The sequence below is a fragment of the Cynocephalus volans genome, chromosome 8 (genome assembly GCF_027409185.1).
Source record: "Cynocephalus volans isolate mCynVol1 chromosome 8, mCynVol1.pri, whole genome shotgun sequence".
Lineage (NCBI taxonomy): Eukaryota > Metazoa > Chordata > Mammalia > Dermoptera > Cynocephalidae > Cynocephalus > Cynocephalus volans.
Genome location: NC_084467.1, coordinates 108,117,164 through 108,145,126, shown reverse-complemented (window position 1 = coordinate 108,145,126; position 27,963 = coordinate 108,117,164). Strand labels below are relative to the sequence as shown.

Below are 27,963 nucleotides of genomic sequence, written 5' to 3'. Positions count from 1 at the left end.
CTGGTATCTGACTCAGACCCTCTGCTGATCCCGCTACCAGCCTCTCCCTTTGCCTGCAGGACAAAACCCTCACCTCAGCTTCCCACCTCTTCCCCTTTATAAACCCCAAAGTAGTCATCAGAAGGCAGAAAGATTTTGGTCTGGTCATCCCCCAGATGCTGGTTGGTTATCCAAATAAAGCTTCCAATCCTTGCACCAACAATGTTTTACCTTTGTGTAGGTTTTAGTTTCCATTTCGTGGTATAACCGTTTTCAAATGCATGAAAAGAAAACTCTTCCAATATGCCGCAGACATAACCTCGGGCAATGGTGGTTTAGTATTCTTAAGAAAATTCCCAATCCTAGGGTTAGACCTTGAATTTCTCTCTGGTCATAATTTCTCTCTGGGAGTATTTTTCATTTAGTTTGGCATGTCTATTTACTATAAACCCACATTTTAATATGTAGAATAATAATGAGCAAGAAAGGTATACTCATTAACTAAATTGTATATATATCAACCATAGGATAGGTTCCAGCAAGAGACCATCATTGTTAGGCTGCTTCACTCCTCTCCCTGCTGTGCTATAGAAGTTTGAATGATTTTGCTTATCTAAGTATCTTTGTAGGGAATTTTTCCAGTATCTTTTTAAGTATTCGAATTCTGATTTTTATAATTTTTTTTCACATTAGCAGCAAGGTTTTAGATAATGGAAATTATTCTTAAATGACTTTTTCTCCCCATAAACAACAACTATGTGTAGAGCATACTGGTTTAAGATTAACAGGAGAGTTAACCAAAGGAAAACTTGGAATTCCAATCCTTAGCCTAGAGAAAAAAGGTAAGAAACTTTTTCATTTGTCTAGGGGAAGTTTATTTAATAATATTTATGATTGTGGGGATGTGTTCGGGAGGGAAAGAAGCATAATAGAGAAATCTTTCCGGATTAGTATATGCAAATCAAAAACAAATTTTAAAAAGTATATGCAAATCGTTTACATTTAACAATACCATTTACAACTCACAAAAATGAAGGACCTAGAGTAAATCTAACCACACTTCTGGACGGAAAATTATGACTGTTGTGAGACATTAACAATGACATAAATACATAAATGGAGAGTTATATCTTGTTCACGGATTGGCAAAGTTAATATCAGTTGTCCACCCCCCTCCCATCTACAGATTTAATGCAATCCCACTCCAAATCCAATAATCTCATCTCAGGAGAATTTGACATAGTTGACCACTTTCTTTCTTGAGACACTTTCTTCTGTTTTTCTTCTACCTCACTAGTTATTGCTTATCAATATCCTTTGCTACCGCCTCATCTACACGACCTCTAAAATTTGGCATGCCTCAAGGCTCAGCCTTAGATCCTTTTGTTTTCTGTCTGTATTTTCCTCTTACATCATCTCTTCTATGGCTCTAAATATCACTTATATATGATGATTATCAATTTTTTACCTCTAATAAAAATTCTTCCCGGGGCTCAACTCGTGTATTCACTGCTTTGTCAACCATTACACTTAAATGTCTAATAGGAATCTTAAACAATATGTCCAATATAAAACTTTTGCTTCTTTCTATCCTCTTCCCCCTGGCTCAACCAATTTGCTTTCCCAGTTCAGTCAATGAGATGTTTATTGCTCTGGCCCAAAATTTAGGAGTTTTTCTCCATTCTTCTCTTTCTCACATTCCCTACATTTAACCAGTCAAAAAGCTTTGATGACACTTCCTATAAAACATACTCCAAATGTGACCACTTCTCAGTAGCTCTACTGCTACCATGTTAGTCCAAGCTGCCATTATCTCTCACCTGGATTCCTAACTGGTTTCCTTACTTCCACTGTTGTCCCTCTATGGCCCCAGGGGTCTATCTCCAACTAAGCCTGGTGGTAGTGAGGACTGTCAACCCCCTCCCAGCCAGCTGCAAGCTATGCCTCCATTTTGTCCAGTCCTCAGGCCTGGAGTCTCTGGGCAGGTCTGGCTAATTCTTGGCCCCTTCTGTAGGAAAATTCCTAAATTCTAATGGCACTGAGCCAGGAAAGACCCAGAATGGACCCAACTATTCCTGTTTTAACCCAAACCAGTTGTTTGGTCCACTTCGGGATTCCTTCTCAGGCTAGGAACCTCTGAGTGTTCTGAGGTTGGCCTATACTCTTGCAGTCCTCGAATGAGTTTAGGGTTCTCCATACCAAGCCTGGAAGGTGAAAAACGACCTCTAACTGACCCACCCTCCTGCCAACCAGTTGCCTGTTCTACTCACCTGTCCAATCTGGGGCGTTGTGTTTAGGCTTGGAAGCCCTGGGGATTACAGGATGGGCCTAAGAATCTCACAGGTGAAGCCTCGGTAGGTCCAAGAGGCCTGGGTATTAACTCTGCCTAGTCTGGGGGTAAAGACAGACACCCACCTTCCAAAAAAGCCCGACCCAGCCCTCTCCCCGCCAGCTGCATCAGATCCCTTCCGGGGCCTTTCTCAGTCATGGAAACTCTTGTCATCCCAGATGGAACTGTTGTCATCCTTGGACCCTGGTGGGCCAAGTTCCACGGTTCCCGAACTTATTTGGGGCAGCTCTGGAGCAGCCTGGGGGGGTCTCCCTCTGCCTGGCTCTGATGGTGATGGAACCAGCAGGAAGGTCGTCTGTGCTGGACCGGGAGGCGGGCCGTCTCACACTCTCCACCCGCTTCCTCCCCGCCGCCGCCTCCTCCGGCTGCCTATTCCTTGGGTCTCCCGGAAGGCCGAGAAGCTGGGGCGCCTGCCCGGAGGCTAACGCCCTCCCCTTCCTGTGGCCTGTGGTCGGCCAGCCCTAGGCTCCGCGGAGGCCGCGGCGTTGCTCACGCCTGAGCGCTCTCCCAGCCCCCGCAGCTCCTGCGCAAGGCGGCGGCGGAGGCTGCGACCTCCACAGGAGGCCGCTTGAGGCGCCGCGCCGGGAGCTATTCAGCTACGCGCCTGGGGAGACCGCGGTCCCGCCCGCACTGCGGCTTCTCGCGATACTTCCATTCTGCCTCTGCGTTCTCACACCTGCCGGCTCTGAGAAAACAATTAGATCGGGATTTTCTGGGGGCAGCCGACGAGTTGGGTGCTCCTCTCCGTACCCGCGTGAAGCGGACACGCATGACCCCTTGCTCTCTTACATCCGCCTGTCGCCGCTGCCGACGACCCCAGAGCTCATTCCTCGCTCCTTCGGTTCAGGAAAAGCAAATGACTTGTCACGGGGTTTTGAGGGGAGGCTGCGGAAAAGCGCGCGCCAGTCAGTGTTCGCGTCAGTTAGGTCGCCGCGCACAGCCGGCTGTGGCCCGCGTAGCAGGTGAAGGCCGCAGTATGCACAGGCGGCCACAGGGTAGCGCCAGCGGCCCGCCACGGGACACGCTCAGAGCTCCGTCCAGTCCCGAAGCTCAGGCGGTGGTTTGTCCATCCCGGAGCCCGTTTCCGGTCACTAGTTCAGTGTCAAGCTGGAAAATATATTAATGACGGTTGTTAAGTAGGTTATTTACAATAGAATCTACTAACACATCCCTGTTAGGAACAAAGAAACAATTGAGGAGTGACAGCAAGCAGATTTGCAAACGAGTAAAAATATGAATATGGATTTACAGTATCCAGTACTTTGGGGGGGTGGGGCAGCCTGTAAGGGGATCCGAACTCTCCTTGTTTTAATTTGCAATGCCCTAATGATGTACGATGTTGAACATCTTTTCTTTTCCTTTTTGGCAGCTGGCCGGTATGGGGATCCAAACCCTAGACCTTGGTATTTCAACGCTGCTTTCTAACCAACTGAATTAACTGGCCAGCCCTTGAACATCTTTGCGTATGTTTACTTGCCATCTATATATCTTCTTTGGTGAGGTGTCTGTTCGGGTTGTTTCTTTTCTTTTTCTTTTCTTTTTTTTTTTTTTTTGGTGGCTGGCCATTACAGGGATCCGAACCCTTGACCTTGGTGTTGCAAGTCTGTCCAGCACTTTTTTGGCAAAAATTAATGAAACGATTTTTCTAAATTGTTCAAGAAAATATAAAACACTGACTTGCCATCAATATGTTCTTTTTACTTGAAGATGTAATGTTGATCTGTCAGAAATAAAAGAACTTTTTATCTCCTTTTTGAAGTCATGCAGAATTTGCAACCGAAAATTAGACTGAGCCATTGAATGAGATACCAACTTTCCCTTTACTGAAAATGGTGAAAATGCAGGGAGACTGCTCTTGAAGCCAGGTGATATTTCCCAGCATGTTTTTTACATATTTTAAATACTCTTTGTGATAGCATTTATGCTATCCACACAATATTTCCAGCTTTTTGTGATTTTGCATCTTCTTTGTAGTTGCATGTTATTATGTAAGTAGATCTGACCAATGAGTTGGAAATGGGAGTACTGTGTGTCACTTCTGGGATGAAACATTTCATTCTTGGTTTGAGATGATCCAGAGCTCTCCTTCACTCTGATACAACAAATGGCTGTGTTCCAGATAGTGGCGCCCTCATCAGCCCTCTCAGCTGACTCTGATTTAACATGAACGAATAACAAACCATTGTTTTAAGGTGCTGAGATTTTGGAATTGTTACCTAAACATAGCCCAGGCTATTAGGCTGATACAGCCTAATTCACACATGAATAGAGCAGGTATAGAGCTGTGCATAAGTTTGTTGCCTAGATGAAATAAAGTGCAGTTGTTATCAATATTTCTTACACTCTTTTTGCTTTGCACTTGTTAGACTCTCCCTCAGGAGCCAAGCATTTTTTGACAACATAGTAGAGAAAAGATCTTTAAATAAAATGGTCATAACATTTCCCCTAACTCTCTATAATGCACTAGCATCCGGAACATCTCAACATAGCCCAACATGTCCATTTTTAATACCTAGTTTTGCCCCAGCCCCCATAAGTATAAGACAGGGAAATTTAGGGAAAGTCACAAGAACTTAACTTAGTTTATAGTGCCTTTGTTTCTTTGGTACTGTCAGAGAGATTTTATCCCCAGAGCAATGTATCATGATTTGGGATAGGTGAGAGATATACCTTCTTTGGTAAACTGAGAGAAGAGTGAGTGGGAAGGAGTAGGTGGAAAGGAGAACCAGCTTCACTTAGTGGAGACATGTTTTCAGGCAGATCAGCATTATGCAAGAATGCATATGGAAGTTGACAATCGGGAGTTTGATTCTCTTAAACTGCAGTTGCCAGTGAACCCATTAAACATCTTTATGTATCCCCATAGGTTCACACACTCCGGGCCAGGAGGACTAAGTCAGTGAGTGAAGCAATTCATATGCATTACAATAGGGAGGGGTGTTGACTCCATAGAATAAAATGCTGTATGGCTCTTGTTTCACCGTATTGAGTAAAATCCCATTGATGCATTTCTTGATTTCTGCCAGTAAAATTAGCAGGCTTGCATTTTGCTTCTAATAATTAGCGAATATTAGCTTCTGATAATTAGTGAAATTGCAAATACTGACCTTAAAATGCAAGTCTTCATAATTCTCAAAAGTATAATCAGAAAGAAATGAAGATGTTCCTTTTCCCTTCCAGCTAAAGGGAGTGAAAACATTTTACATCATAAACCAGCTCAAAAAATTTGATTTGATAAGGTACTAAAGTAAGAACATTCACAAAAGTATCAGGTTTGTTCTGTACCACGTGACACCATTATGTGCATAGTTTTTGCTGTTCCTATCTTGTTCTGTTCTCTGTTAAAATAAATGTGTCCCTAGAAGTATTATTTGAACAAAGGGTCTTATAAGACTCCAAAGACTTTAGAAATTGTTGTTGTGGTATATAAAACTGTCTCAAGTTGTACTCTCTGGAAGCAGATGCTGAGACAGTGTTTGGGGTGCAAGGTATTTATCAGGGATGAACACCTGTGAAAGAAAGAGTAAGGAAGCAGGACTGGGCAGAGGGAGAAATCAGATTGCAATGTAAGTCAGATGAAACTCTGACCAACCTGGTGAAGAGCTCTGGAGAAAATATTGCTCACAGGAATGTCCTGCTCTGGGCTGAAATGGTCTGCTTTATTCAGGCATGAGATGCACGGTGTTCCAGGAAGGATGTGACTTTGGAGGAGGTGGCTGAGGCAGATCCTGTAGGAGCTACTAACAGTTGGAAGTTGGCTGCTGAATGCACTCCTTGCAGGTGGTCATCAAGTACTTTTGTGAAAGGGGATTTGGGCAGCAAGTCCACTGTGTCATCTGGATCTACTTCCCCATATATGTTTGGGAAGCCCCTCTTCCAGAATTCCATTGGGCTTTTCTTCCTGATGGAAAATAAAGAAGAGTGAAGTTAGTGAGATAAACTATACCTCCCATTGCTGCAGTTGGACTCAGGGGCACAATTGCTACTTATTACCTCAGCCTGACCTGGTGGCATGACCCAGACTCTTATTCCTAGGGGCCTTAGTACCTACTGGTCACTAAGCCCTTTAAATCTGCATTTGCTGTGCCAGTCTATTTAAAGTCCTAATTGGGTAAGGGAGCAATATGAGGCACCCATGTAGATTACCTGGATTACATACATGTTCCTTGCTACCTCCACTATGTAACAGCATCCCATTCCTCCTGCTGATCAGGATCAGTTATCTCTGCCAGATTAGTGACTCCTCTTTTTGCCTACTGATCCAGGACACAAGTAACCCACATTACCCGGACATCAGCTATGGGTTGTAAATAAGACTCATCTCTGTCCCCTGGTGAAAGTGTGCCCCCTTTGGGGACTATGACCTATAACCTGCAGAGTCCAGAGTTACAGGGATAGAAAGCACAAAGCATTTAAGAGTGATAGTTAAGTGGAAATACTATTCACTCCTTGCTTTCTGGACTCATATATTCTTCCTACTGGGGACATAGTGCATAAGTGGCATCCTGGAGGATGGTGCCTCAGATGCACCTTCCAGTTGTGCCTTCAGCAGGCTGTCCCAACTCTCTACTAGGCTGGCAGTTTCTGGATGGTGCAATACTTGATTTGATGAGTGGATCCCAAGGTCATGGCTCATTTCTGCACTTTCTTCCATGTGAAGTGGGTGACCTGGTTAAATACTGTGTGGTGTAGAATTCTACGCCTGGTGATTAGGCATTCCACAAGCCCCTGGATAGTGGTGCTGTCTGAGGCTCTGTGAGCAGGAAAGGCAAACCCATGCCTGGAATACAGGCTGATTCCTGTGCCAAAAAAAGTGATGGCCCTTCCAGGATAGAAGGGGCCTGATGTAGTTGACTTGATACCAAGTGACCAGTTGGTGTTCTCAAGATATAGTCCCATATCAGAGGCTCAGTGTTGGTCTCTGTTGCTGGTAGGTTGAACATTTAGTCGAGTCAGTAGCTAGATCAGTCTTGGTAAGTGGAAGTCTGTGCTGTTGGCCCTGTATGTAGTCTCTATCTCGGCCGCTGTGGCCACTCTGTTTATGTTTCTATTATTTCAGCACCAGGGTGGCTGAAGACAGAGGCTGGCTGATATCATCTGGCAGGGTCATTTTGTCATCTTCATTGCTTTGTGCCTCTTCCTTGGGGAATGTTCTCTGGTTAGCATGATATAAAGATCTTCACGCTTCACATCCACTCGCATGTGTCTACTCACATGCTTCTAGCATGGACTTGCTTATTCTTAACCTTTCAATCCTTTTTTCCTCCAAGGCTACTGGATCAGCCAGTCAGGGCATTTGTCACTGCTCCTGAGTCTGTATATGTTCTAACCTTGGGCCGTTTCTCTTTACACAGAAAGTGGGTGACTCAGTTCACCACCTGAAACTGACCATTGGGATGATTTTCCTCACCACTGTCTTTAAAGGTCTACCTTGAATTGTGATCACTTTTCAATTTGCAACCTCAGAATGAATTGGACCATCCATTCCAGAGCTTTCTTCTCCTTCTCCTTGAGCTGGTCATAAGGGATCCCCCACAGAGTCACAGGTGTTGGGAGGTGCCATGGGAGTCTGGGCTACCTGCTCTTATAGCTTGGTTGTGCCCTCTGGTCTTGCTAGATCCTGAAAATACTAATACTATAATAAATTGTTGCTGGGCCATGCTGATCTTATGAGTTGGTAGACCTGACTTGCTCATTATGGGTGGTTCTGTCCTCATTGTCACTTATTAGTCAAATTACAAAACAAAAAGGTACTCTGTCTCTACCAGGGCCCAGTAACACATTAAGAGTTGTTTTTCAAAATGCATATAATTCTCTGTCACAGATGGCTCCAGAATTACAGGAGCCTGCATTGTGGTTCTCCAGATGGGACTTGCCACAAATTCTATATGGTATCTTTTCTCACCACTGGTGCTTCCATGTCATGGGGTTTGTTGGATTGTATGATGGAAGGCACTAGGTAGCAAGCTGACAAGGTTCTTGTTATCTTATGGGAATTATGCCAGCAAAAGCTGGTTCTCATTTGCTTGTCTCCCTCTCCCTCTCCTTGAGATCTGAGCTTTGAATGAACCCGGGACCCTGAGAACTTTGTAAAGGAGGAACTTATGCTTTTACTTTGCTGATAAGTAGTTAGCCCTGAACCTTCAAAGCACCATGGCAACAGAAAGTGTTCTATAAACAGCTTTGTACCAGATATAACTGGCTTAATCAGTATAATATGTTATTTCTACTGGCTTATAAAAAGAACCTAAAATAAACTGAGATGCTTCACAGGTCAGCGGCCTGTAAAGTCATTTTTTAACCTCATAATTCCCTACCGTCTCCCCTTGGGTACTGGTCCTCAACAGTATGGCCCAAATGGTAGGGCTTCTTGCATGCCAGCTTCAACCTACTGCAAAGTCCTTTTCTGCTCCAGGTTCTTTTCAAAGCTGGAAGCTTTTCAATGTTATCTGGTATAAGTGCCAAGGAAGGATCCTTAGACATGAAATATTCTGCTTCTAGCACCTGAAAAGACTCACCAAGTGTTGTGATTTCTTTTCTGTGGTAGAAGGTACAGGATGCAATAATATGGTTTTTACTTTGAAGTGAGTTCCTGGCATGTCTCTGACTACTTGACCTATAAATAATTTATGGATGTGGAAGACTCCTGAATCTTTGCAGTTTATCTTCCACCCTCTGGAACATGAAGACCTCCAGTGTTCTGGCTTTCTTTGCTCATCTGATTTGATTAAGATAATGCAATCAATGTAACGGATTAATATGAAGTTCTGCAGAATGCCCAGATGGTCTAGATATCTTTGGACTATTTTTGATAAGGGTGAGGAAGAATTTGCATAGCTCTGGGACAAAATTGTACAAGTGTATTGTATATTGTTGTCTGTTCCATGAGAATGCAAACTGTTCATGATCTTTTCTAATTCAAATAAAAAAGAATGCATCCCCCAAATCAATGGTCACATACCATGTACCCGAGATCATATTAATTTGCTCTACTAGAGCTTCCACATCTGGTGTGACAGCTTACTGTTGGGGCTGCTATTTAGTTGAGCATGCAGTTACCTCTGGGATCCATCTAACTTCTGCAGGGGCCAGACTGGAATTAAGTAAAGGCATTAGGGGGACCACTTCCATCCCTTTGTTTACTTTAGATTTTTGCTGTCCAGTATGGTATCCACTAACCACATGTGGCTATTTAAATTCAAGTTAGTTAAATAAAATTAAAATTCAGTTCCTCAGTCACACTAGCCACATTTCAGGTGCTCAATAATCACATGTGTCTTGTGACTACTGTATCGGACAGTATAGATATAGAATATTTTCTTCATTGGAGAAAGTTCTATTGAACAGTGCTGCTTTAGATCTTGAAGAATATCATTAATCTCTGCCATCAACCCCAGTATGCAGTATAGGTTTTAATTTGCTAGTTTGGTTTAGTGTTCAGGGATAGTTTCATTAGCTTTCATTTGGCCTTCCCCACTATGATAGCTATTATCTCACAGATCAAGGACTCAGTGTGTGTTAGTTGTGCCAACTGCCAAGTGCATCAATCCGAATTACAAATTCAAAAACCGAGAAATGACTAGTGGGTGGACCCACTGAAAGCCAGATAACGGCCAGGACTCTATTGCTTGGACCCCATATGTTCCTGCTCTAACAAGAAGGCCATGATAATGCTTTGGGTTCTCAGGTATCAGTATCAACTCAGACCCTGGGTCCAATAGTCCACAAAATGGTGGGTATTCCCCTTCCTCCAGTGCAGAGTTATATGAATAAATGACTTTGTATACTTGCTATGGTGTTGCAGGGTTCTTTTATCCTGGGGACCCAGCTACTTTTCAGTTGATGGGTTCTGGGTCTGAAAACTTACCTCAACCTCCCTGTCATCCATTCCTTTATTATTATTGTTGTTGTTGCAAAAAGAACTCTTAAAAATGGATTAGAAAAATCTAAGCAGAAATTTGGTGAAGGACATGAGCAGATAAGTCACATACCCCAAAGAAACACACATGGCTAATAAGTATATTCTAAGATCTGGTTGTGGGTGGGGGCGTGGCCTGGGCCGTCGGCCCCCATCTCAGGACCCCTGAGCCTCTCAACTGTCTCTATTGCTGGCCTGGATGTGGGTGGGGGCTGTCATCCATTCTTGATTTCTTTTTTTTTTTTAAAAGATGACTGGCAAGGGGATCTTAACCCTTGACTTGGTGTTGTCAGTACCACGCTCTCCCAAGTGAGCTAACCGTCCATCCCTATATAGGGATCCAAACCCATGGCTTTGGTGTTATCAGCACCACACACTCCCAAGTGAGCCACGGGCCGGCCCCTGTTCTTGATTTCTCCTGCTGGGATAGACGCAGTAGTATCCTTTTTGAGTGCCAATCTATTTGGGCTCCTAGGGATACCATGTTCTATTGATAATTTCCATAACTCTCTGGAGGTCATGTGTTCCTGGATGCTACTTTGACCTTGCTGGTTTCTGATAGTTTAGCACTACCATCTGATTTCTATTGTTTGGAGTCCTATCATCCTCATTGCTATCAGTGGGCCAAAATCTATGACTTTCCCTCCTACCATCAGCTCTGGATGTAGGAGAGCTTCCATTGAGCATTTAAGAAATTCTTGTACCCACCTCACTAACATGTTCCTTTTTGCCTTGCCTGTGAGACCCTACCATGAAACATAATCATCTGGGAGATCTTCTGGCCAAAGTGTATCCATTGCAGCAAGCTCACTTCCCAAGTTCTTTAAATTCCTTCCTCCATTGTCCTCCATGATCATTCTGGCATTTTAACTTTGCTCAGTATTGGCCATAACTTTTTCCACCCTTCTAGGAGCCATCCTAGTAATGAGTTGGCACCAACTCCTAGGGGCTTTGCCATGATGTTAAATTTTGTATTTCAGAAGAGAACTCCTGCTTAACCCTCAGTATGGTGGTGGAAAGTGGGGCTTTTAAGAGGTGTTTAGATTGTGGAACTTAACCCCCAATATGAAGGTGGAAAGTGAGGCCTTTAAGAGGTGATTGGATTGTGAGTACGGTGCTCTGGTGAATGGATTGATCCATTCATGGAGTAATGGGTTGATGGTTTAATGGGTTGTCATGGTTCTGATGGGTTTATAAGGAGAGTGAATGAGAAGGCTAGCTCTCTTGCTCAGGCCATTCTTGCCATGTGACACCCTGCATCACTGTAGAGAGTCACCACCAAGAAGAAGGCCCTCACTGGATGTGTTCTCTAGACCTTGGACTTCCCAGCCTCCAAACTGCAAGAAATAAATTTCATTTCCTTATAAATTACCAATTCCAGGTATTCTGTTATAAGCCACGGAAACAGACTAATACAACTCCCAAGTTAATAAACTTCTCTGTCTAACTTTATGTTCTGGCCTCCTTGATCAAGAACCCTCAGAATCCAGTCCTATGCATTTTTCAAGGCTCCTGCAGGTAATTGTAGGCTAGGTTTTATAGCTCTTATGATATAAAACCAAGTTATGCTCCCTGTCCTTTCTCATTAGGCCTCAGTTGGATTATGCCGTGACTTAGCCTCCTAGTGGTTAGGAGGAGACATGGTGGCAGATCCTGAGGGGGAGGTATCTATTGCTTTGTTGTGGAGGGATCTCTGCATTTTCTTCCAGCGTAGGGAGAAAGCTAGCTCTTACTAGAGAAAAGTGGGCCACTTTTATAGGCTCAAAAGGTTTAGAAGCATTGGGAGTCAAAATTGTTGGTGGCATCCGCCAAGATGCCTCATGTGTCAGGGTCTCCAGGTTTTCCCAACCAGGGCCTTGACTGCAGACCTTCTTTGAAATTTTTACACTTGGGCTTAGTCCTGGGCTTAGCCCTTGGCTTTCTTTGACATTCCACTTCACAGGAGATGAGAACTTCTTTGCAGATAACCAAAGAGATCCTTTGGCTTACCTTGCCTAATACCCTCAGCTTTTCATTATCTTTCTGAACAACATCAATGGTGCTTTGCTATAGCCATCTAATTCCATTATCCTCATGTCTGCTATTTCCTCCAGAAGCCTCAAACACCTGATGCAACTACTTGTGCATTCTCTTTCACCCTTACAATTCCCAATTCAACCAACCATGATGGTTTTAACAACTGAATTGCCACCTGGTGCCAAAGGCTGTCTGTGTTCCACTTACCACCTATGCTGGGGTCTTCACTGCCAGTTGGCTGGGTAAATGATTCATTTCCAAAACCCTGTCTTATCACTTACTTCCTGAGACCACTCCCACTACGAAGCATTGCATATTGGGTGCCCTGGAAGCAAACACTGAGATGGAGTTTACAGTGTAAGAATTTTTTAGGGACCAACACCTACGAAGGGAAAGGATTGAAAAGGGATTGGGAAGGGAAGGGAAGGAAGTAGGATTGCACTGAGGGAGAAGCTAAATTGTAACACAAGCCAGATAAAGCATTAGCCAACCCGGTGGGGTACTCTGGAGTGAGGATTGCTTGTCAGAGTATCCCACATCTGGCTAAAATGCCTTTGCCCCCGCCTTGCTCGGGCATCACATGCAGTTTGCCCTGGAAAGGACACTTGGGTAGGCTGCTCTTTATGGCTGAGGCAGTCAGTGATGTGTTTAATAGCTGGAGACTGCTGACCACCTTCCTTAGAAGGCATCAAGTCCTTTTTGGGGGGGGATGTGGGCAGCAAATCTCTGTGTCTACCACAGAAAATAACTTTTAAAGAGAAATGTGAAATTCCAATTTGTTGTCTTAATAGATAATTTGTTGTCTTGGAAATAATACCAAAAATAACATCTTTGAATTCTCAACCTAAATATTTGTAAGTTTTGTGAATCAATCAGGATTAGGTTACGTGGAGTCGGAGGAAGCCAAACCAGCCGCAACTAGGTAAAGAGCACACCAAAAACACCATTTCCATGCAGGTAGCCCACCATAGCCACTGCAATTGCCACGGCTGCTGCAAAAGCAGTCACAGCCACCATGCAGATGGCACGCCAGACTCTCAACTGCATTGACACAAGGAGAGGCACAAGCAGAGGCAAAAAAAAAAAAAAAAAAAAAGGAAAGAAGAGGTCCTCTCTCTCCACAAAGCACACTCCAGAGTAATAGAAGCAGCATCTGATTTATGATAATAGGGGAGGACTTGCTCACACCTGTCTCAGTACTGGACAGATCATCTAGGCAACAAACCAACAGAGGAACAGTTAATCTATCAGATGGAGAGAACGAATCTATGGTTATTAGAGGGGGAGGGGAGGGGACAGGGGAGGGGGAGGAAGAGGACAGATTGGATAAGGGGCATAAAGAATAAGTATGACTTGTAACAATGAATATGCTAATAAAAATAAAAAAAGAATTAGGTCACTTATATTTTTCTTTCTTATATGCATGATATAAAATAAAAACTAGTGATTTCTAGATTAATTATTTAACAAATCATTTCAGAGAATATTGTTTTATTTAAATTAACAGAAAAACTCTGGGTCCTTGATCTGTCTAACCAACACTATGTCAGCTGTAGAATAAACCCCCCTCCCTGTTTTCATACTTTTTTTAAAAAAAGCTCACCTTAAGTAAGTAAATATGATATAAATAAAGGACAATTAATATTATTCTTTAATTAAGCTCTGCTTTAGTAAATTGTGGTACGTGCAGCCATAATAAAAAAAGTAGAAGCTCCTTATCTACTTTATCTACTGATATATTACTTGAAAAAGGTAAGGTACAATGGTGTGTATATTATGCCAACATTTGTGTCCAAAAGGAGATGGAGGGAAGAATGTCTCTCTTTATTTGTCTATAAAAGCATAAAAATCTCTGGGAAAATGGAGAAAACAACTGATACTGTCTTTTGAAAAGGACATTGGAATGCTAGGAGTCTGGGAGGGAAGGAGATTTTTAACTGTATATCCTTTTGTACCTTTTGAATTTTGACCATAAATTCGAAAACAAAACAAAACAAAATACAATTTGTTAAAAAAAATTTGATGCTAAACGTTCAAAAATTGCTCTAATCTATTCCAAAAGAGCATTGTGTTAAAAACATACAAGAACTTCATTTGTCCTGATGATGTTTAGATTATGAATATGTTTGTTTAAATACTTTTTGAAAGATTGCAGTAATATTATTAGTATTTTTGTTCTTATGAATAGTTAAAGACCACCTGGGTTTGTTTAATAAGATATGTCTAATTATAAATCACTTATATGTAACCATACATTTAGTCATTGTTATTGGGCGAAATGATGGTTTTCTACTCACTTTCCAAAGGGAATTGGTAAAACAGACTTCCGGTAACCTCCAATAACTAAAAGCTGCTTCCAGGAAGTTTTCCAACAGCTACCCCATGTGGTTTCCTGGGGAGAGAGCAGGAATGGGTACTGTATGCATTAGTGGTAGATGCTTGAGCCACCTTTGATGTGGCACTCTTGGGGTAGCTAGCACCTTAGGGAGCGACTAATTGTAGTACTGAAAACACTGGGCACTATGAGCTTTAGCCCTGGCAAACCATGAGAGCAGCACCAGGGGCTGATTGTGGCACCAAGAAAATTTGGGTCATCTTTCTATTATAGAACTATGGTGTCTAGTGCCAGAATCTGGGCGAGTGAGACATCAGTGCATGGACCAAGAGCATCAACAGCAGCAACCATAGCTGTCAGGTTAGATACCAGGACTCTTCTTGCTTGAGTGTGGAAACTAGAACTTAAAATTCTTTTGAACTGCATAATTACCAAGGATTCTTGGATGAACAAAGGAGAGGGAGGAAGCTCCAAGAGGATGTTGCTATGTACTTACTGCCAATCTCGTATGAAGGGTTTGAGCTGATTGTTTTAATATGGAGGAATAAAAGAGATGTGACCATATTAGCACCCCAAATATTGGAGAGCTCTTTTACCAGTTTTATGTAGAAGTCGCTCACATCTTGCCACTGTAGGTATGATCTTGAAGTCATACACATTTAATCAAGATGGACAAATATCACAGAAAGGCAGTCCATGAAAGTGCTAGTAATTATGAAAACTGAAACATAATTACGTTCCCTTTAGTTTCTGATCAGAATTTTTAAACTTTTTTCTTTATTAGCTATTGTCAGTGCACCTCCAGCTGGAGAATACCAGGAACATGCTTGTGGTTGAACGAATTGGGTTTATTACTGTTTGCAGTGAGGGACAACACACACCATGGGGAACCGTGGGGCAGGTTTGCCTTCTGTTGGGTCTTGCATCTTTCTCTCTTCCAGCAAGTTTCCTGCTGTCGCTGAGGAGGTTTAGCCTCCCTCCCATTCCCATCCACTTGGAGAGTTGGGGGAGGTCCAAGTAACTCATCCTGGGCCACAGCTTTCCTTTTAATTTCTTTGGTCCTTTTTCCTGAGGGAGTGTTTTGGGGAAATATTTATGAAAGCATATAGATGAAGCCCTTTTGAGTCTGGTTCACTTATTTCACCTCTCTAGGCCAGACTGCTTTTCAGGGCAGTAGTTCTAGACTAAGTTTAGGTAAAGAATTATTGGCGGTAGTTTAGGTTGAGATTTTGGAAGTAAATGCAGAATGAGAAGAGGATTTAATTATGTATCAAAGAGCCTGGCATAGTGGGCATGACAACATCTGATTGAAAAGCTATCATACCAGCATCCAGAGCAAAGGGATACTGGGAACAAAGAGAAGGAATAGAGGTCCTTCATGGAAGGTTCAGAAAAGCTTGAAATAAGAGATAAAGGGTTAGCAGGGCTGGCCAGTCAGCTTGGTCAGTTAGAGTGCCACATTGTAACACAAAGGTCAAGGGTTTGGATCCCTACAGCGGCCAGCTACAAGAAATAAAAAGAGCAGGAGTTTATTAGCTAAAGATGACCACCCATTTGTCTCATTTTACCAAGCAAGCTGAAGTTTTATGACAGCAACGTACAAAAGATGACTTCAAAACCAGTCATGGGTGTCCCTGAGTGGGCCCAGTTAAAACAACAAACTATGGTACTATGGATTTCTCCCAAAGAGGATCCTGAGACCAAGAATTTGGGTGCAAGTAGTTTTTTGGGGAGGTCATCTCAAGAAGCGCTGTGAAGGGAGTGGAGAAATGAGACAAAGATGGGAAGCAAGTTGGTAAAAGAGGCCCTACTGAGCATTTGCCATAGTGGGAACTGGGGCTCAGTCCTGTGTGGGGACCCTGTGAAACACTGGGTGGAACACATCATGTTTCCACTGTGCAGTGGCAAAGTGGGGGATATTTATCTCCTAACTTCCATCCCTTGTTGGTTGAGGATCCATTCTGATTTTTAACTCTGGTACTTCTGGCTTGCCTTGGATGCCAGTTCACACAGCAGAAGAGCCTTCAAGAATCAGAGAACAGCCTACAGGTGCCCTCTGGGGTATGCAGAGATGTGGCGCTGACCAATAGTGGCACATAAACCACAAGAAACACAAGGGCTCTTCCCCGGTGATAAGGCCAAGAATCCGGCTCCAATGGCTGGGGTGAGCGACCATTTCTGATTTTTTTCAGCCTTGTCTTTCTCCACGAACTGAGAAACTGATGTGAAGAATCAAATTGATCAGTGCATTTGTCTTTATGTCTGGAATAAAATGGATTTAGTGATTCCCAAAATGACACTCTGAGGTAAAGTTTTTCTGTGGGTGACTGTTAGTTTGTCTCTAGAAAAGACCCAGAGAAACTTTTACTTTCTTTCCCATGGTTTCCATCCCCAAATGGAGTTAACTATTTACCAGACCCCTGCCCACACATACGGGCTTTTCCTAAGGGTGGGGGATGTTGAGCAGAGAAGAGATCCAGGGTCCTTTGGGCCTCTCTTCTCAACAGGGTCAAATGATTTCTCTGTGTGTTTCCAATACTGGATGGAGTAAAAATAAAGAGAAGTGAGCCCTTAGAGAGATAGAGGCAAGTGCCAGAGAGAGGTCACCCAACACCTGTAGGGAAATTGGAGGATGGGGAACTTACCTGGAGAAGTTATGAGATGATACCAGGCCTTAGCCAGACCAACCTCAGGCTTGGGGAACAGGTAGGTAGGCCACAATAATGGGGGACTCCAAGAACCTATTCCTGGCACAGCTATAAGCCAGAAATAAGGGTAGACTAGAATGCAAATTGTTCAATTAAGAAATTGGTTTAATCAAACCAATTATTTAATCATTAAAGTACATACAAGAAACAATTGTGACCAAGATATAAGTGTGGAAAAATCTGGAGAGGAAGCACAAAGGGGAGGGCGGGAAGGAGGACACACTTTGTCATCGGTGACACTGATGGCCTGTTTTCCAAATTTTTTTTTTTGACCAGTATGGGGATCGCAACCCTCGGCACAGTGTTGTCTGCACCACGCTCAGCCAGTGAGTGCACTGGCCATTCCTATATAGGATCTGAGCCTATGGCCTCGGTGCTACCGCACTCTCCTGAGTGAGCCATGGGCCGGCCCCTGTTTTCCAAATTTTTAAAGATTTCTTTAGAGTAGGTCTCATTTCAAATTATCACTGATTACCACAATTTATCTAAATTAAAGTCAGCTCATTTATTTGCTTTATTTAAGAGTTATATGCTAACGGAACTACAGTTCCAGTGTCATTCAACTTTTGGATGTCTGTGCCCCAGTGCTCACATGGAGAGGAAGTGGCAAAAGGAACTGTCCAGGTCCATGAACACACATCGAGCTGCGGCTGCTCTCCCTCCTGGGGCTTCTTCTGGTGTGTTCTTTCTTGCAACTGTTCTTGTTCCTGACACTTCAGCTCTTCTTCTAAATGTCTGTCTTTTTGAAGGTAGGAAGTTACCTTCTTCCCATGATCAGAAGCCAAAAAGATTCCTAAATTCCACTTTTTCTTTCTTTGCAGTTCTTTATGTACTGTCACACAGAGAAAAGTGTCCGCCAAAAATATTATTCCCACTGCCAGACAGAAAAGGACATGAAACCAGACAGGAGTTGGTGACTGGAGGCCTGAAACAGAGAAAGATAAAGAGCAGAGATACTGTTTAGAAACCAAAGGGTCCTGGCTGAGTTGAGTTTGGAAAAGAAGTTTGGCTGAGACTTGAAGTGCCCGTCCCCAGGAGATGCACTGGTCATTTCAGGGTCAGGAAGGAACTGGAGGTAGTTCCAGCTGGGATATATGTTATACAGACATGGGGCAGGCTCCCTGGAAAAGTTAAACTGCCAGTGCCTTGTGCTTGGACCTACTCCCTAGTTTCAGAGACAATTGTTATCGCTATGCCATTTAATGCTTGAAATGAATTGCGGTTGAAGATTTACTTTTTTCCCCAAAAGAATCTTTGTTCTGGAGCTCACAATCCTTTGCCTCAGTTAGATATAGACACTTGGGCAGGTAGCTACGTGTAGTCCACAAAATCGCTCTCTCATAAATCCACCATGTGAGCTCCTTGGAGCAAAAACTGCACCCTGGTGTCTGTATCCCCAGACCTATGACAGTAGGTAGGAGGAACTCAGTAGATTGTTGGTGAGATTGTTGGTGAGGGAGAGGGAGCTGGTGGGTGGGGTGGGGTGGGGAGAGACAGGGAGAAGGCAGAAGGAGGGCAGGGGGTGGGAGTGGGAAGAGAGCAGGAGGGAGGAAGAACAGAAAATACAGAAGGAGAAGAAAAGAAGGAAGACAGGAAAAACAAAAAGAAGGAAGGAAACAAAAGAAGGACAAAGAAAGAAAAGGAAGTTTAATGACATTTGTGAGGAGAATAGTGAAGTTCCAAATCAAGGGTAGAAAGGCCTGCTCTTGGGCTTTTCCTGAAGAAAATTCCTCCTGCTGGCTGGGCCATGAAACTCTTGAACAAACCTCAGTCCCATGGGAGAAAAGGGAGCCCCTTCTCCAGGGCCAGTTGCTTCCCGTCATTCTTCCTCACCAAGCACTTGGAGCTCCAACTCCAGGCTGCGCTTAAGGACATTCCATCTTCCGTGGCTGCCTTGCACCAGTATAACCCAGAATCTTCTCTTCTAACAGTTAGTATCTGGTATTTGGAGGATGTGTTCCTGACCTGCAAGAGCTCGCTGCCCATGTAGAAGGAGAAGTAAAGGTGCAAACCAGGCCTCTGTGAGAGCAACTTTGTTTCACAGCTCAGGGCGACCAGGTTCCCCTCTAGGAGAGGGAGGGACAAGGATGCTGTTGGCGCTGAAGCTGGAAATAGCTCTAAAGAGAAAGCTGATGAGTGACAGAGTGGCCTGCTTCAGTGTCAAGGTTCTTTTCACAAGATGTACACTTCCCCCCCTTGGGAAACTTGCCCCTAGAGAATGCATCCGTAAAGTATAATTTTTCTCACTTCCAGCAGAGAGGCATTCTTGGGGTTTTCTAATAGACACAATTACAGTTGCCAGCTTGCTTGCATCCAGTGAGGAGACTACCTCTACATGGTCCATGCTTCCCTGAATGGCCATTTTATTTATTATATAACCATGTCCTTTTGGCAGTGGTCGTCCAGGAGTGGACACTGACCCACATGCTTGCCAGTTCAATGACTCATTATTCGTGTTCCTGACTCAAAAGATAATCTGGGACAATAATTTCTTTCTCACAGGAATAAACTTTTTTCAGACAGAAAAAAGGTGCTTATGGTTGGAAGTACTAAGAGGAAAGGCCATGAAAGAGTCAGAATAAGGGCCATGTGCGAACTGGAACAGATGAAGCTGCTTAGTTTGCAGTTGCTTAGAGAGAAGTGGGACCAGAGAGGCCATGCTATCTCTGAGAGATATATGAAAAGTATAACCAATATCTAATAGCTTCCTGGTTTCTATTCTATGAAGCTTTCTTGAGGTTCCACTGCATTATTTTCTAATAACTCTCCTAGCTACCTTGAGTGAGTATTCCTTGAAACTGAAATAAAATTGATGAAATAGATCTTCACTATGCCTCTTTTGTTATATGCCCCACCGATAATTGCAGTGGACTGGGACCCAGAGACCTCTGTTCTGGTGCCAGCCCTGCTTCCAGTCATTGTATGGCCTTCAGTAAGGCAGTTTAGCTCTCTGGAGCTTAGTTTCTTCACTTGTAAACTGAAGCGAGGATTTTAGAGGATTATGATGCTCCCTCTATAAGTATCTAGATACAATACCTTTCACAGTGACAGATACCCCTGCTGATGTGTAGCGGCACATTCCCATGCCTGAATACTGATAAATGCCATTGTGACTCATGTTAGTTTTCAGAATGGTGAGTTCAGAATTTAAGGAGAAAACTTAAAGGCTTTATCATTTTGATAGAAAAGCACATTGTACATTAGCTTTTTCTTCCATCCTTGACACCTCAAAGCCAGAGGTTCTCCTTCAGTGAAGACCCTCCTAGAGACCTGGAGTAGTAGCCAATCTGAAAAGCATGGACCCAATATGTATGCATACAGTGGAGAAGGTACAAGGAGGCCAAAGCTTGGCCCTGGGGGCTTTCTTATCTTTTTCTCCTTGCAACATTCCAACCTCAAAGCTCATCTCAATCTGAGGCATATGTGCCATTCCTCAAATATCTTTAACTTTGGTGGGAAGAAAAGTAATCTTTACCAGCAGCTGTGCACACAGCTCCTTTTTATCTTCCCTTTACATATCTCAGAAGTCGGTTGAGACAAAGACAGTTTACCTCTATGTGGCAGGCAGAATTCTAAGATGACTCCAAAGGCTCACACCCTTGTGTAATAAATCCTCTTGAGTGTGGGTGAAACCCGTAACTTTCTTCTTGCCAACAGAATATGACAAAGGTGATTGGATGTCACTTTTATGATTGTTATATTATACAAGACTCTGTCTTAGCAGACTGGATGGAGAGAGTCTCCTGCTGGCCTTAAAGAAGTGAGCTGCCATGTTGTGAGAGTGCCTATGAGAGGGCCACATGACAAGGACCTCTAGGAGCTGAGAGTGGCCCCTGGTTAACAGTCAGCAAGAAAGTGGAGGCCTTAGTGCTACAACAATCACAAGGAAGTGAATTCTGCCAAAGACCATGTGAGTTTAGAAGAGCTGCAGAAAGGAACACAGCCCAGTCAGCACCCTGATTGCAGTCTTGTAAGACACTGAGCAAACACCCAGCTAAGCTGTCCTAGGACTCCTGGCCCACGGAAACTGGGAGATAATAAATGTATGTTGTTTTAAGCTGCTAAATTTGTGTTAATTTGTTACATAGCAATGGAAAACTAATACACTCCAACTCCTGACAAATTTTTTAATAGGACCACACATCCTAAGATAAACACACAGAATGGCAAACATATCCAATACTACTAAATTGATAAGAATACTCACATATGTGCAGATCAGTGTTATAGCTAGCAAAAACAAGCCCCAAGTCAAATGGGCCCTTCCTTTTGATGTACACTTCTGCACAAAACCAAAAATTCTTCCTTTACTTTTTCCTCCCCCAGGCACAGTTTGTTTAGATAAATAAAGATGAGGTTCTTGGGAGACAAAGGAGGAGAAGAGACACTGGTAGTGGTTTATCTCAGAATGGAAGGCAGATGTTCCAGTGCTGTATGTGGCATGATTTTGACAGTTTTGGGTACTGCCATAGAGCTTCCAAATATAGTTAATACTCTTCCCTTCGTTATTCCCATCTGTAATCAAGAGGTGCTCAAAGACTGCACTGCCCAAACACGTAGATATCTTTGCTTTATATATCCAAAACATAGTGGAAGATTTTAACATACTTCCACCAGAAACTGCCAAAATACTACTGCAGTAATGACAGAAAATATTTAAATAACAACTAATAGACTTGATTTTGTGGAATGCTGTACCGTCAAAAGAGAAAAAATTTTATTCCCTATGATTCCCTGCTTTTGGTTTGATCTTATTTATAGTTTCCCTTTACCATCACCACTGTCTTTTAAAAAGGTTTTATATATTCTTTGGTCTGTAGGAATTTTTTTTTCCCTATAAGCCTCAACAGTTCATTTAGTTCCAATATCTGAGAGACTAGCCACCCTATACATTTTTTTCTAGATGAAATTTATGGCATCCAAAAAGTGAGTTAAGTTTTGAATCCTTTACTGACTTTCAATAAGTAAGTCACTGCCTGAAGAGGTTTGGTTATTTGTTTACACATTAACTGTATGAGAAAGAGAAAATTTATACATTCTCCAATTACACGTGCAATAGTTACAAAAATTGAGCATGTGCTAGGCCACAAATTTCACTTTTCAACAAATATGAAGGAACTGATACCATATTTAACACAATTTCTGACCAAAGTGCCATAAAATTAGAAATCAATAACAAAAATCTGACTTCTAAAAAACTTCTAAATAATTTATGAGTTAAAAAAGAAAGAAAGAAATTATAATGAAAGATTAAAAAATTTAAGCTTAAATGGTAATGGGAGTACTACACATCAAAACTTGTGGGATGCAGATTTTAGTAGACATTACTAATTTCCTACTCAGAAAATATTCCCCCATTGTTATGACCTTGGAGTTGGAAGGAGACACTCATTCTAAGCCATATGATGAGGACTTGAGTTCACCAACCAGCCGTATTTTCTTAATCTCATCATACACACATTTAATTGAGGTGACTGTGAGTAAGTGTAACTGCAATTGAATCCTCCACTGCTGACTAACTGGCAAAACATTTTTAAAATAGGGCATAGAGAGCACCAACCAAAAAACTTGATGTATTGTACTGTAGTAAAATTAAGAACTTCTGTTCATTGAAAAAAAACAAAAAACAAAAAAACCAAACAAACCATAATATGATAGTGAAAAGGCAAGCCACAGAGTGCGAGAAGATATTTGCAACACTTGAAAAAGGACTCATATCCAGAATATATAAAGAATTCCTATAAGTCAAGAAGAAAAAGACAATGAAAAAATTGGCAAAAAGAGCTAATCAAGCACTTTACAGAAGAGGATATCTAAAAAGGTAATAACGTGAAAAATTGCAAATATCATAGTCATTGGGGAAATATAAGTTAAAACTACAGTGTGATACTACTACACATCTAACAGAATGGCAAAAATGAAAAATACAAGGGTTTGCATCCTCGTACCAGCCAGCCACCAAAAAAGAAAAAGAAAAATATGGAAAACACCTAGTGTTGGTGAAGATGGAGAGCGACCAAAGCTGTAACACTTGGTGGAAGTGTAAATTGGTATAACCACTTCGAAAAACTGTTTAGCAGTATTAACTAAAGCTGAATAGATGCATACACTGTGATCCGGCAATTCCACTTCTGGGAATTTTACAACAGATACCCATGCATGTGTGCACCAAAACACATGTAAAAAAATTTCCACAACAGTATTATTTGTAAGCAACCAAAACTGGAAACAACCCGAGAGTCCATCAGTAGAAGAGAAAAATATGGACTATAATTTAGTAATAAGAATAAATGAACTCCAACTTCACAACATGTATGAATTTCACAATCATCATGTAGAGAAAAGTAAGCCAGAAACAAAAGAGTACAGGATCAAGTCCCAAAATAGGCAAAAACCTATGGGATTAGGAGTCAGTGTTGGGGGATGGTGACTAGAAATGGGCAAGGAGCTTCTGGGGTCCTAAAAATGGTCTACTTTTTGATCTGGGTGCTGTTTACATTGTGAAAATTCACTGAGGTGCACACTTACGGTTTCTTGTATGTAAGTTATACTTCAATAAAAATTCACATTAAAGTGAAACATAAAAAACACCAAAGCTAGGTGTTCTAAAGTCTGTGAAAAGGCAAAGAAAACCAGTGCTAGTCCATTTTTTATCATTCAAACCATGAATCACTTCTGCTTTTGCTTGAACTACACAAAGTCTCTTTTAAAAGCAGTCCTGTCAGCTCCCCTCACTTCTCCAGCCTAAGGACTTATTTCTAGAGACACACGAGGAACACCTAGACTTTCCTCAGACATTCTCAATGTTTTCTTAGCTAAAACACATTTTCTCTAAAAGCAACCAAATCTGCATAAACTTGTATATTATCAATTACAAAGAAATTTGAGCTCATTGCTTTTGAGTAACTAAATAATACATTTGGATGTTTTGTCCTGAATAATGAAACCTTTTGCCCTGAAGAATATTGCAGTCTCTATTTCTTGATAAATAGAAACTATCTATACTTACAGATTTAAGGGGTTGGTGGTTCCCCCCACCCCGCTTCTCTTCATTAAAGTCTTACAATAACTCCATATTAATATATTATTTTACAGATACACTCTGAAGTGTGACCCAGACTATATGTATAAAGCTGTTTATTGCAGCATTGCATTACTTGTAAGAGCAAAAGAATGGAAATACCTTAGAAGTTTACTAATAGGCAGAATGGCTACATTAATCATGGCATAGCCATACAGTAGACATTTAAATGTGGATCTCTGTTGATATGAACAGACATCCAAAGTATTTTAGGTGATAAAAGTAGGATGTAGGACAGTATATAGAGTATTCTACAAACCACATTTAAAAATAAAAAGAGGTATATGAATAGTTTTGTTTCTGTGGGAAGTGACCATGGGACTAAGGTTTCACAGTGGGAGGGAGACTTTTCATTGTTCATCATTGAACATTTGTCTGGGTTATTATTATTTACTATGTGCAGGCATACCTTTTGAATAATGACGGTCTTAGGGTATGAATTTTACTCTAGACACCCTACTCACAGCTGGACCGGTTGGAGTGCTGTTGGTGCACAGTTTAAAGACCCTGATGTAATATTTTGAGTATTATTGCCTTAATTTCACATGGTAGGCACATAGTGTCGAGACTCATACTCACATAAATCAGCACACACATCTAGCATCCAGAAGAGAGAACATACAAAGGAAAACCTTGTGATTTCCAGCACCCCCGCTCCATCACATACTTATCTCTGTGGATTTCCAGCCGCACAGAGTCACTCGGCACTGAGAGACCTGTCTGGCACCTGTATTCACCACTGTCTTTGACTCTGGCAGCAGTAATGCTGTATTGGGGGTCAAGGTCTGAATGGCTGTGCCATTGAGAAATCACTCTGTGGAGGTGCCCCCAGGGAGATGAGGTCCTTTACACCATAAGGTTACACTTTCCTGTGGGAATACACTGACCCATGGAGGCTGCAAGGTGACCACTGACTTTGTGGAGTCTGCTTGAGGATTAAACAATGAAGACCAAGTAGAGTAAGAGGAAGGGCTCTGAGTGATTGGTAAGGTTTTGTGGCTAGCACAAGGAATGTATATCTAGATTAGTTTGAAAAATAGGCAAATGGGAACCTATAAAAGCCAGCTTTTGAGAGTGTCTGCAGAGAGGTCTGTTTATATTATTAAATCCTCATCTGGGTGTTGAGCATTTGGGGTTCCTGAAGTTTAAATTACTGATTTAGTTTCTCTGTTGCTAAGCAGTGAAGTAGGGTTTTAAACTAGGGCAAACTGACTGCAGCCACTTTCCTTATCCTCTGTGCTGTCCTGTCTCTGAGGATAAAGCAGACTTCATTAGCTTCTGCACTGGAAATGAAGGTTCAAAATCCTTCCTTTGAAGCCATCAGTACCTGCCTGGGTGTGTCCCAGGAGAAAAAACTACTCAGCTTTCTTGTAAAGGGAACTGGTTTGGGAGCTGTTGGGAAACCCAGCAAAGCTACTTCTGTGTTTTTGCAATTCTGTCCCTTTACTGCTGTTATATAAACCTTTAGGCATTTAGGTCAGAGGTCAGGGTTCATTCAGAAAACCTTGGAAAGAAACCTTAAAAATCAGGGGTTTATCAAAATCACACTCTGAATATGGGGTATTTTACATAATTTATTAATCTTTCTCCTTTCTATCCTCTCCATATACCCTCTTCTTCAGATTAATGGGACCCGACCTTTGGAGATAGGAAAGTGGCACCGGAGAAGCTGAGTTAGATACCACTCACCTACTTGCCCAACAACCAGAACTGCAACAGACCGAGAATAGAGACATCAGCTGGTCAGTGGGAAACGATGAGGGAGAATCAGGAGGACAGAATTAATGTAGACTCTGGGGGGCCAGCTTGGGTCTCTTGAGTTTCTCTCTATCCCCTTTCCCCAAAATCACATACCAGCAGAACTGAATAACCTACAGCTGGTTATTGAGATTAAGGCTTTATTTTGAGATGAGGCTTCTAGACTCAATGCTACCTCAGGGTCCCCTTTCCATCCTTTTGATATGATAAACACCAATAAATCATGAAAGCAGAGATACAGTTGTCTTCATACTCATGAGTTCTAGCCAAACATACCAAAGGAAGACAAAAAAACCCCCAAACTTGACTTTGCATAGCCAGAGCCTGTACCTTCCAGCTACCACCTCTGAGTCCAACTTACTCCAAAGGAGCAAAGCTGCCAAGAGCCACATGTTGTCTCCAGCCTGGTGAGAGCAGTAAAATCTGTAAAACACAAGACATTGAAGAGGTTCTGCTGGGGGCTCTGGAGCCAAGATTAGAAAAGAGGAAGGAAATTGCTTCTTCTGAGCATTTTCATCATGTTCCTTTTCTGGGAAGTACATCCCTAATTCTTTTTTTTTTTTTTTTTTTTTAAATACATTCTAAGATGTTGTTGCAGGGAGAGAGAAAGAGGGAGCAAGGCCGGCCCATGGTTGGCTCTGTCCCTGGCCTGGTTGCCGTTGGCAGTGGGTGGCTGAGGAGCATGGCTCGCTGCTGCCTTGGGACTCCGGGGGCTTCTAGCTCTGGCTCCTGCGTTGTCGCTGGCCTGGTTCCATCCCTAATTCTTGGAGCATGCTCTCTCCATTCTCACACCTCTTAGCTCATCTCTCCCACTTTGAAGCTCTGGTTTTAGGGTTTTAAACTCTTAGAATGCAGGGGAAGGGCTAAAGTTTCATTGACATTTTAGTCTGATTATATTCTCCCTCTACCATTTTTATTTCTTAGGGCTAGAATATGGAAAAACCTCACTTTTATAACTGGTTCAAGGGCTGGTTAATGCCTCCAAAACTTGATCATTTGAATCTGGAAGATTGTACATCAGCCTCTATGAGGCATGTGAAGAGTTACTCATCTACAAGTGCTCCCCTAATACAAACAGACCTCTGTTCCTCTGGAGAATACAGGCAGGATTGGTCTCCCATTTTAGTTTAAAAAATACCATATTCCTGAAAGACATCATGAATTTGGAGTGTTTATCTTGGCTAAATTCAAGGAAATTAAGTGTTTAATGTAAATGCTCTAGAGAAGAAAAATAACTCATATACAGGTGGAAATGTCCCTTAGAAGGGAGTTCCAGAGTGCAGGTGGGAAGCTTGGTACCACCAAAGTGAGTTGGTTCCTGAGGCAGAGTTGTAAAAGATAAAGATATTTTTATTCAAGATTTTCTTTCTTTTTTTCTTTGTTATAAAGAGATTTTTAGGTATTTTGTTAAGAGAGAAAGAGCTAAATGGTGGAGGATACTGACATTGATAAAACCCATGTATTTCACAGGGCCTTAGTATTAACATAGTAGGACCAAAGTCCTTAGCTTAGTAGGACCAAAGTCCTTAGCTTAGTAGGACCAAAGTCCTTAGCGTAGGCTGTGTCTTAGTAGGACCACAGTCCTTAGTTTTTAGCAGGACCAAAGTCCTGTAGTTTAAGGAATAGCCCAACTTTTTAGTAAAACACATAGAAATGCAAAGATTGGGAAAAGCCAGAAAACTTTCATAGGACTAAAAGTCTTTGATGTAGATAAAAAAAAATTAAAACACAGCAAAAGTGACTGCTATGGGGGAAGTTGCCCTTGATGCAGCTAAACCTAAATGATAGGGAAGTATGTGAGCTAAAAGCTTCAGAGTT

General features: G+C 42.2%; 1 protein-coding gene across 1 annotated transcript; it reads right to left on the bottom strand.

The window, feature by feature from the left end:
• Nucleotides 1-2,917: 2,917 nt before the first annotated feature.
• FCGR1A (Fc gamma receptor Ia) lies at nucleotides 2,918-26,537 on the bottom strand. Its single transcript, XM_063105827.1, is given in 11 exon segments — nucleotides 2,918-3,005; nucleotides 3,119-3,273; nucleotides 17,945-18,231; nucleotides 19,140-19,184; nucleotides 19,187-19,423; nucleotides 20,343-20,465; nucleotides 20,468-20,595; nucleotides 25,061-25,160; nucleotides 25,163-25,312; nucleotides 26,077-26,097; nucleotides 26,507-26,537. Coding segments are annotated over 11 exon segments (1,365 nt in total).
• Between the last annotated feature and the right edge of the window lie 1,426 nt (nucleotides 26,538-27,963).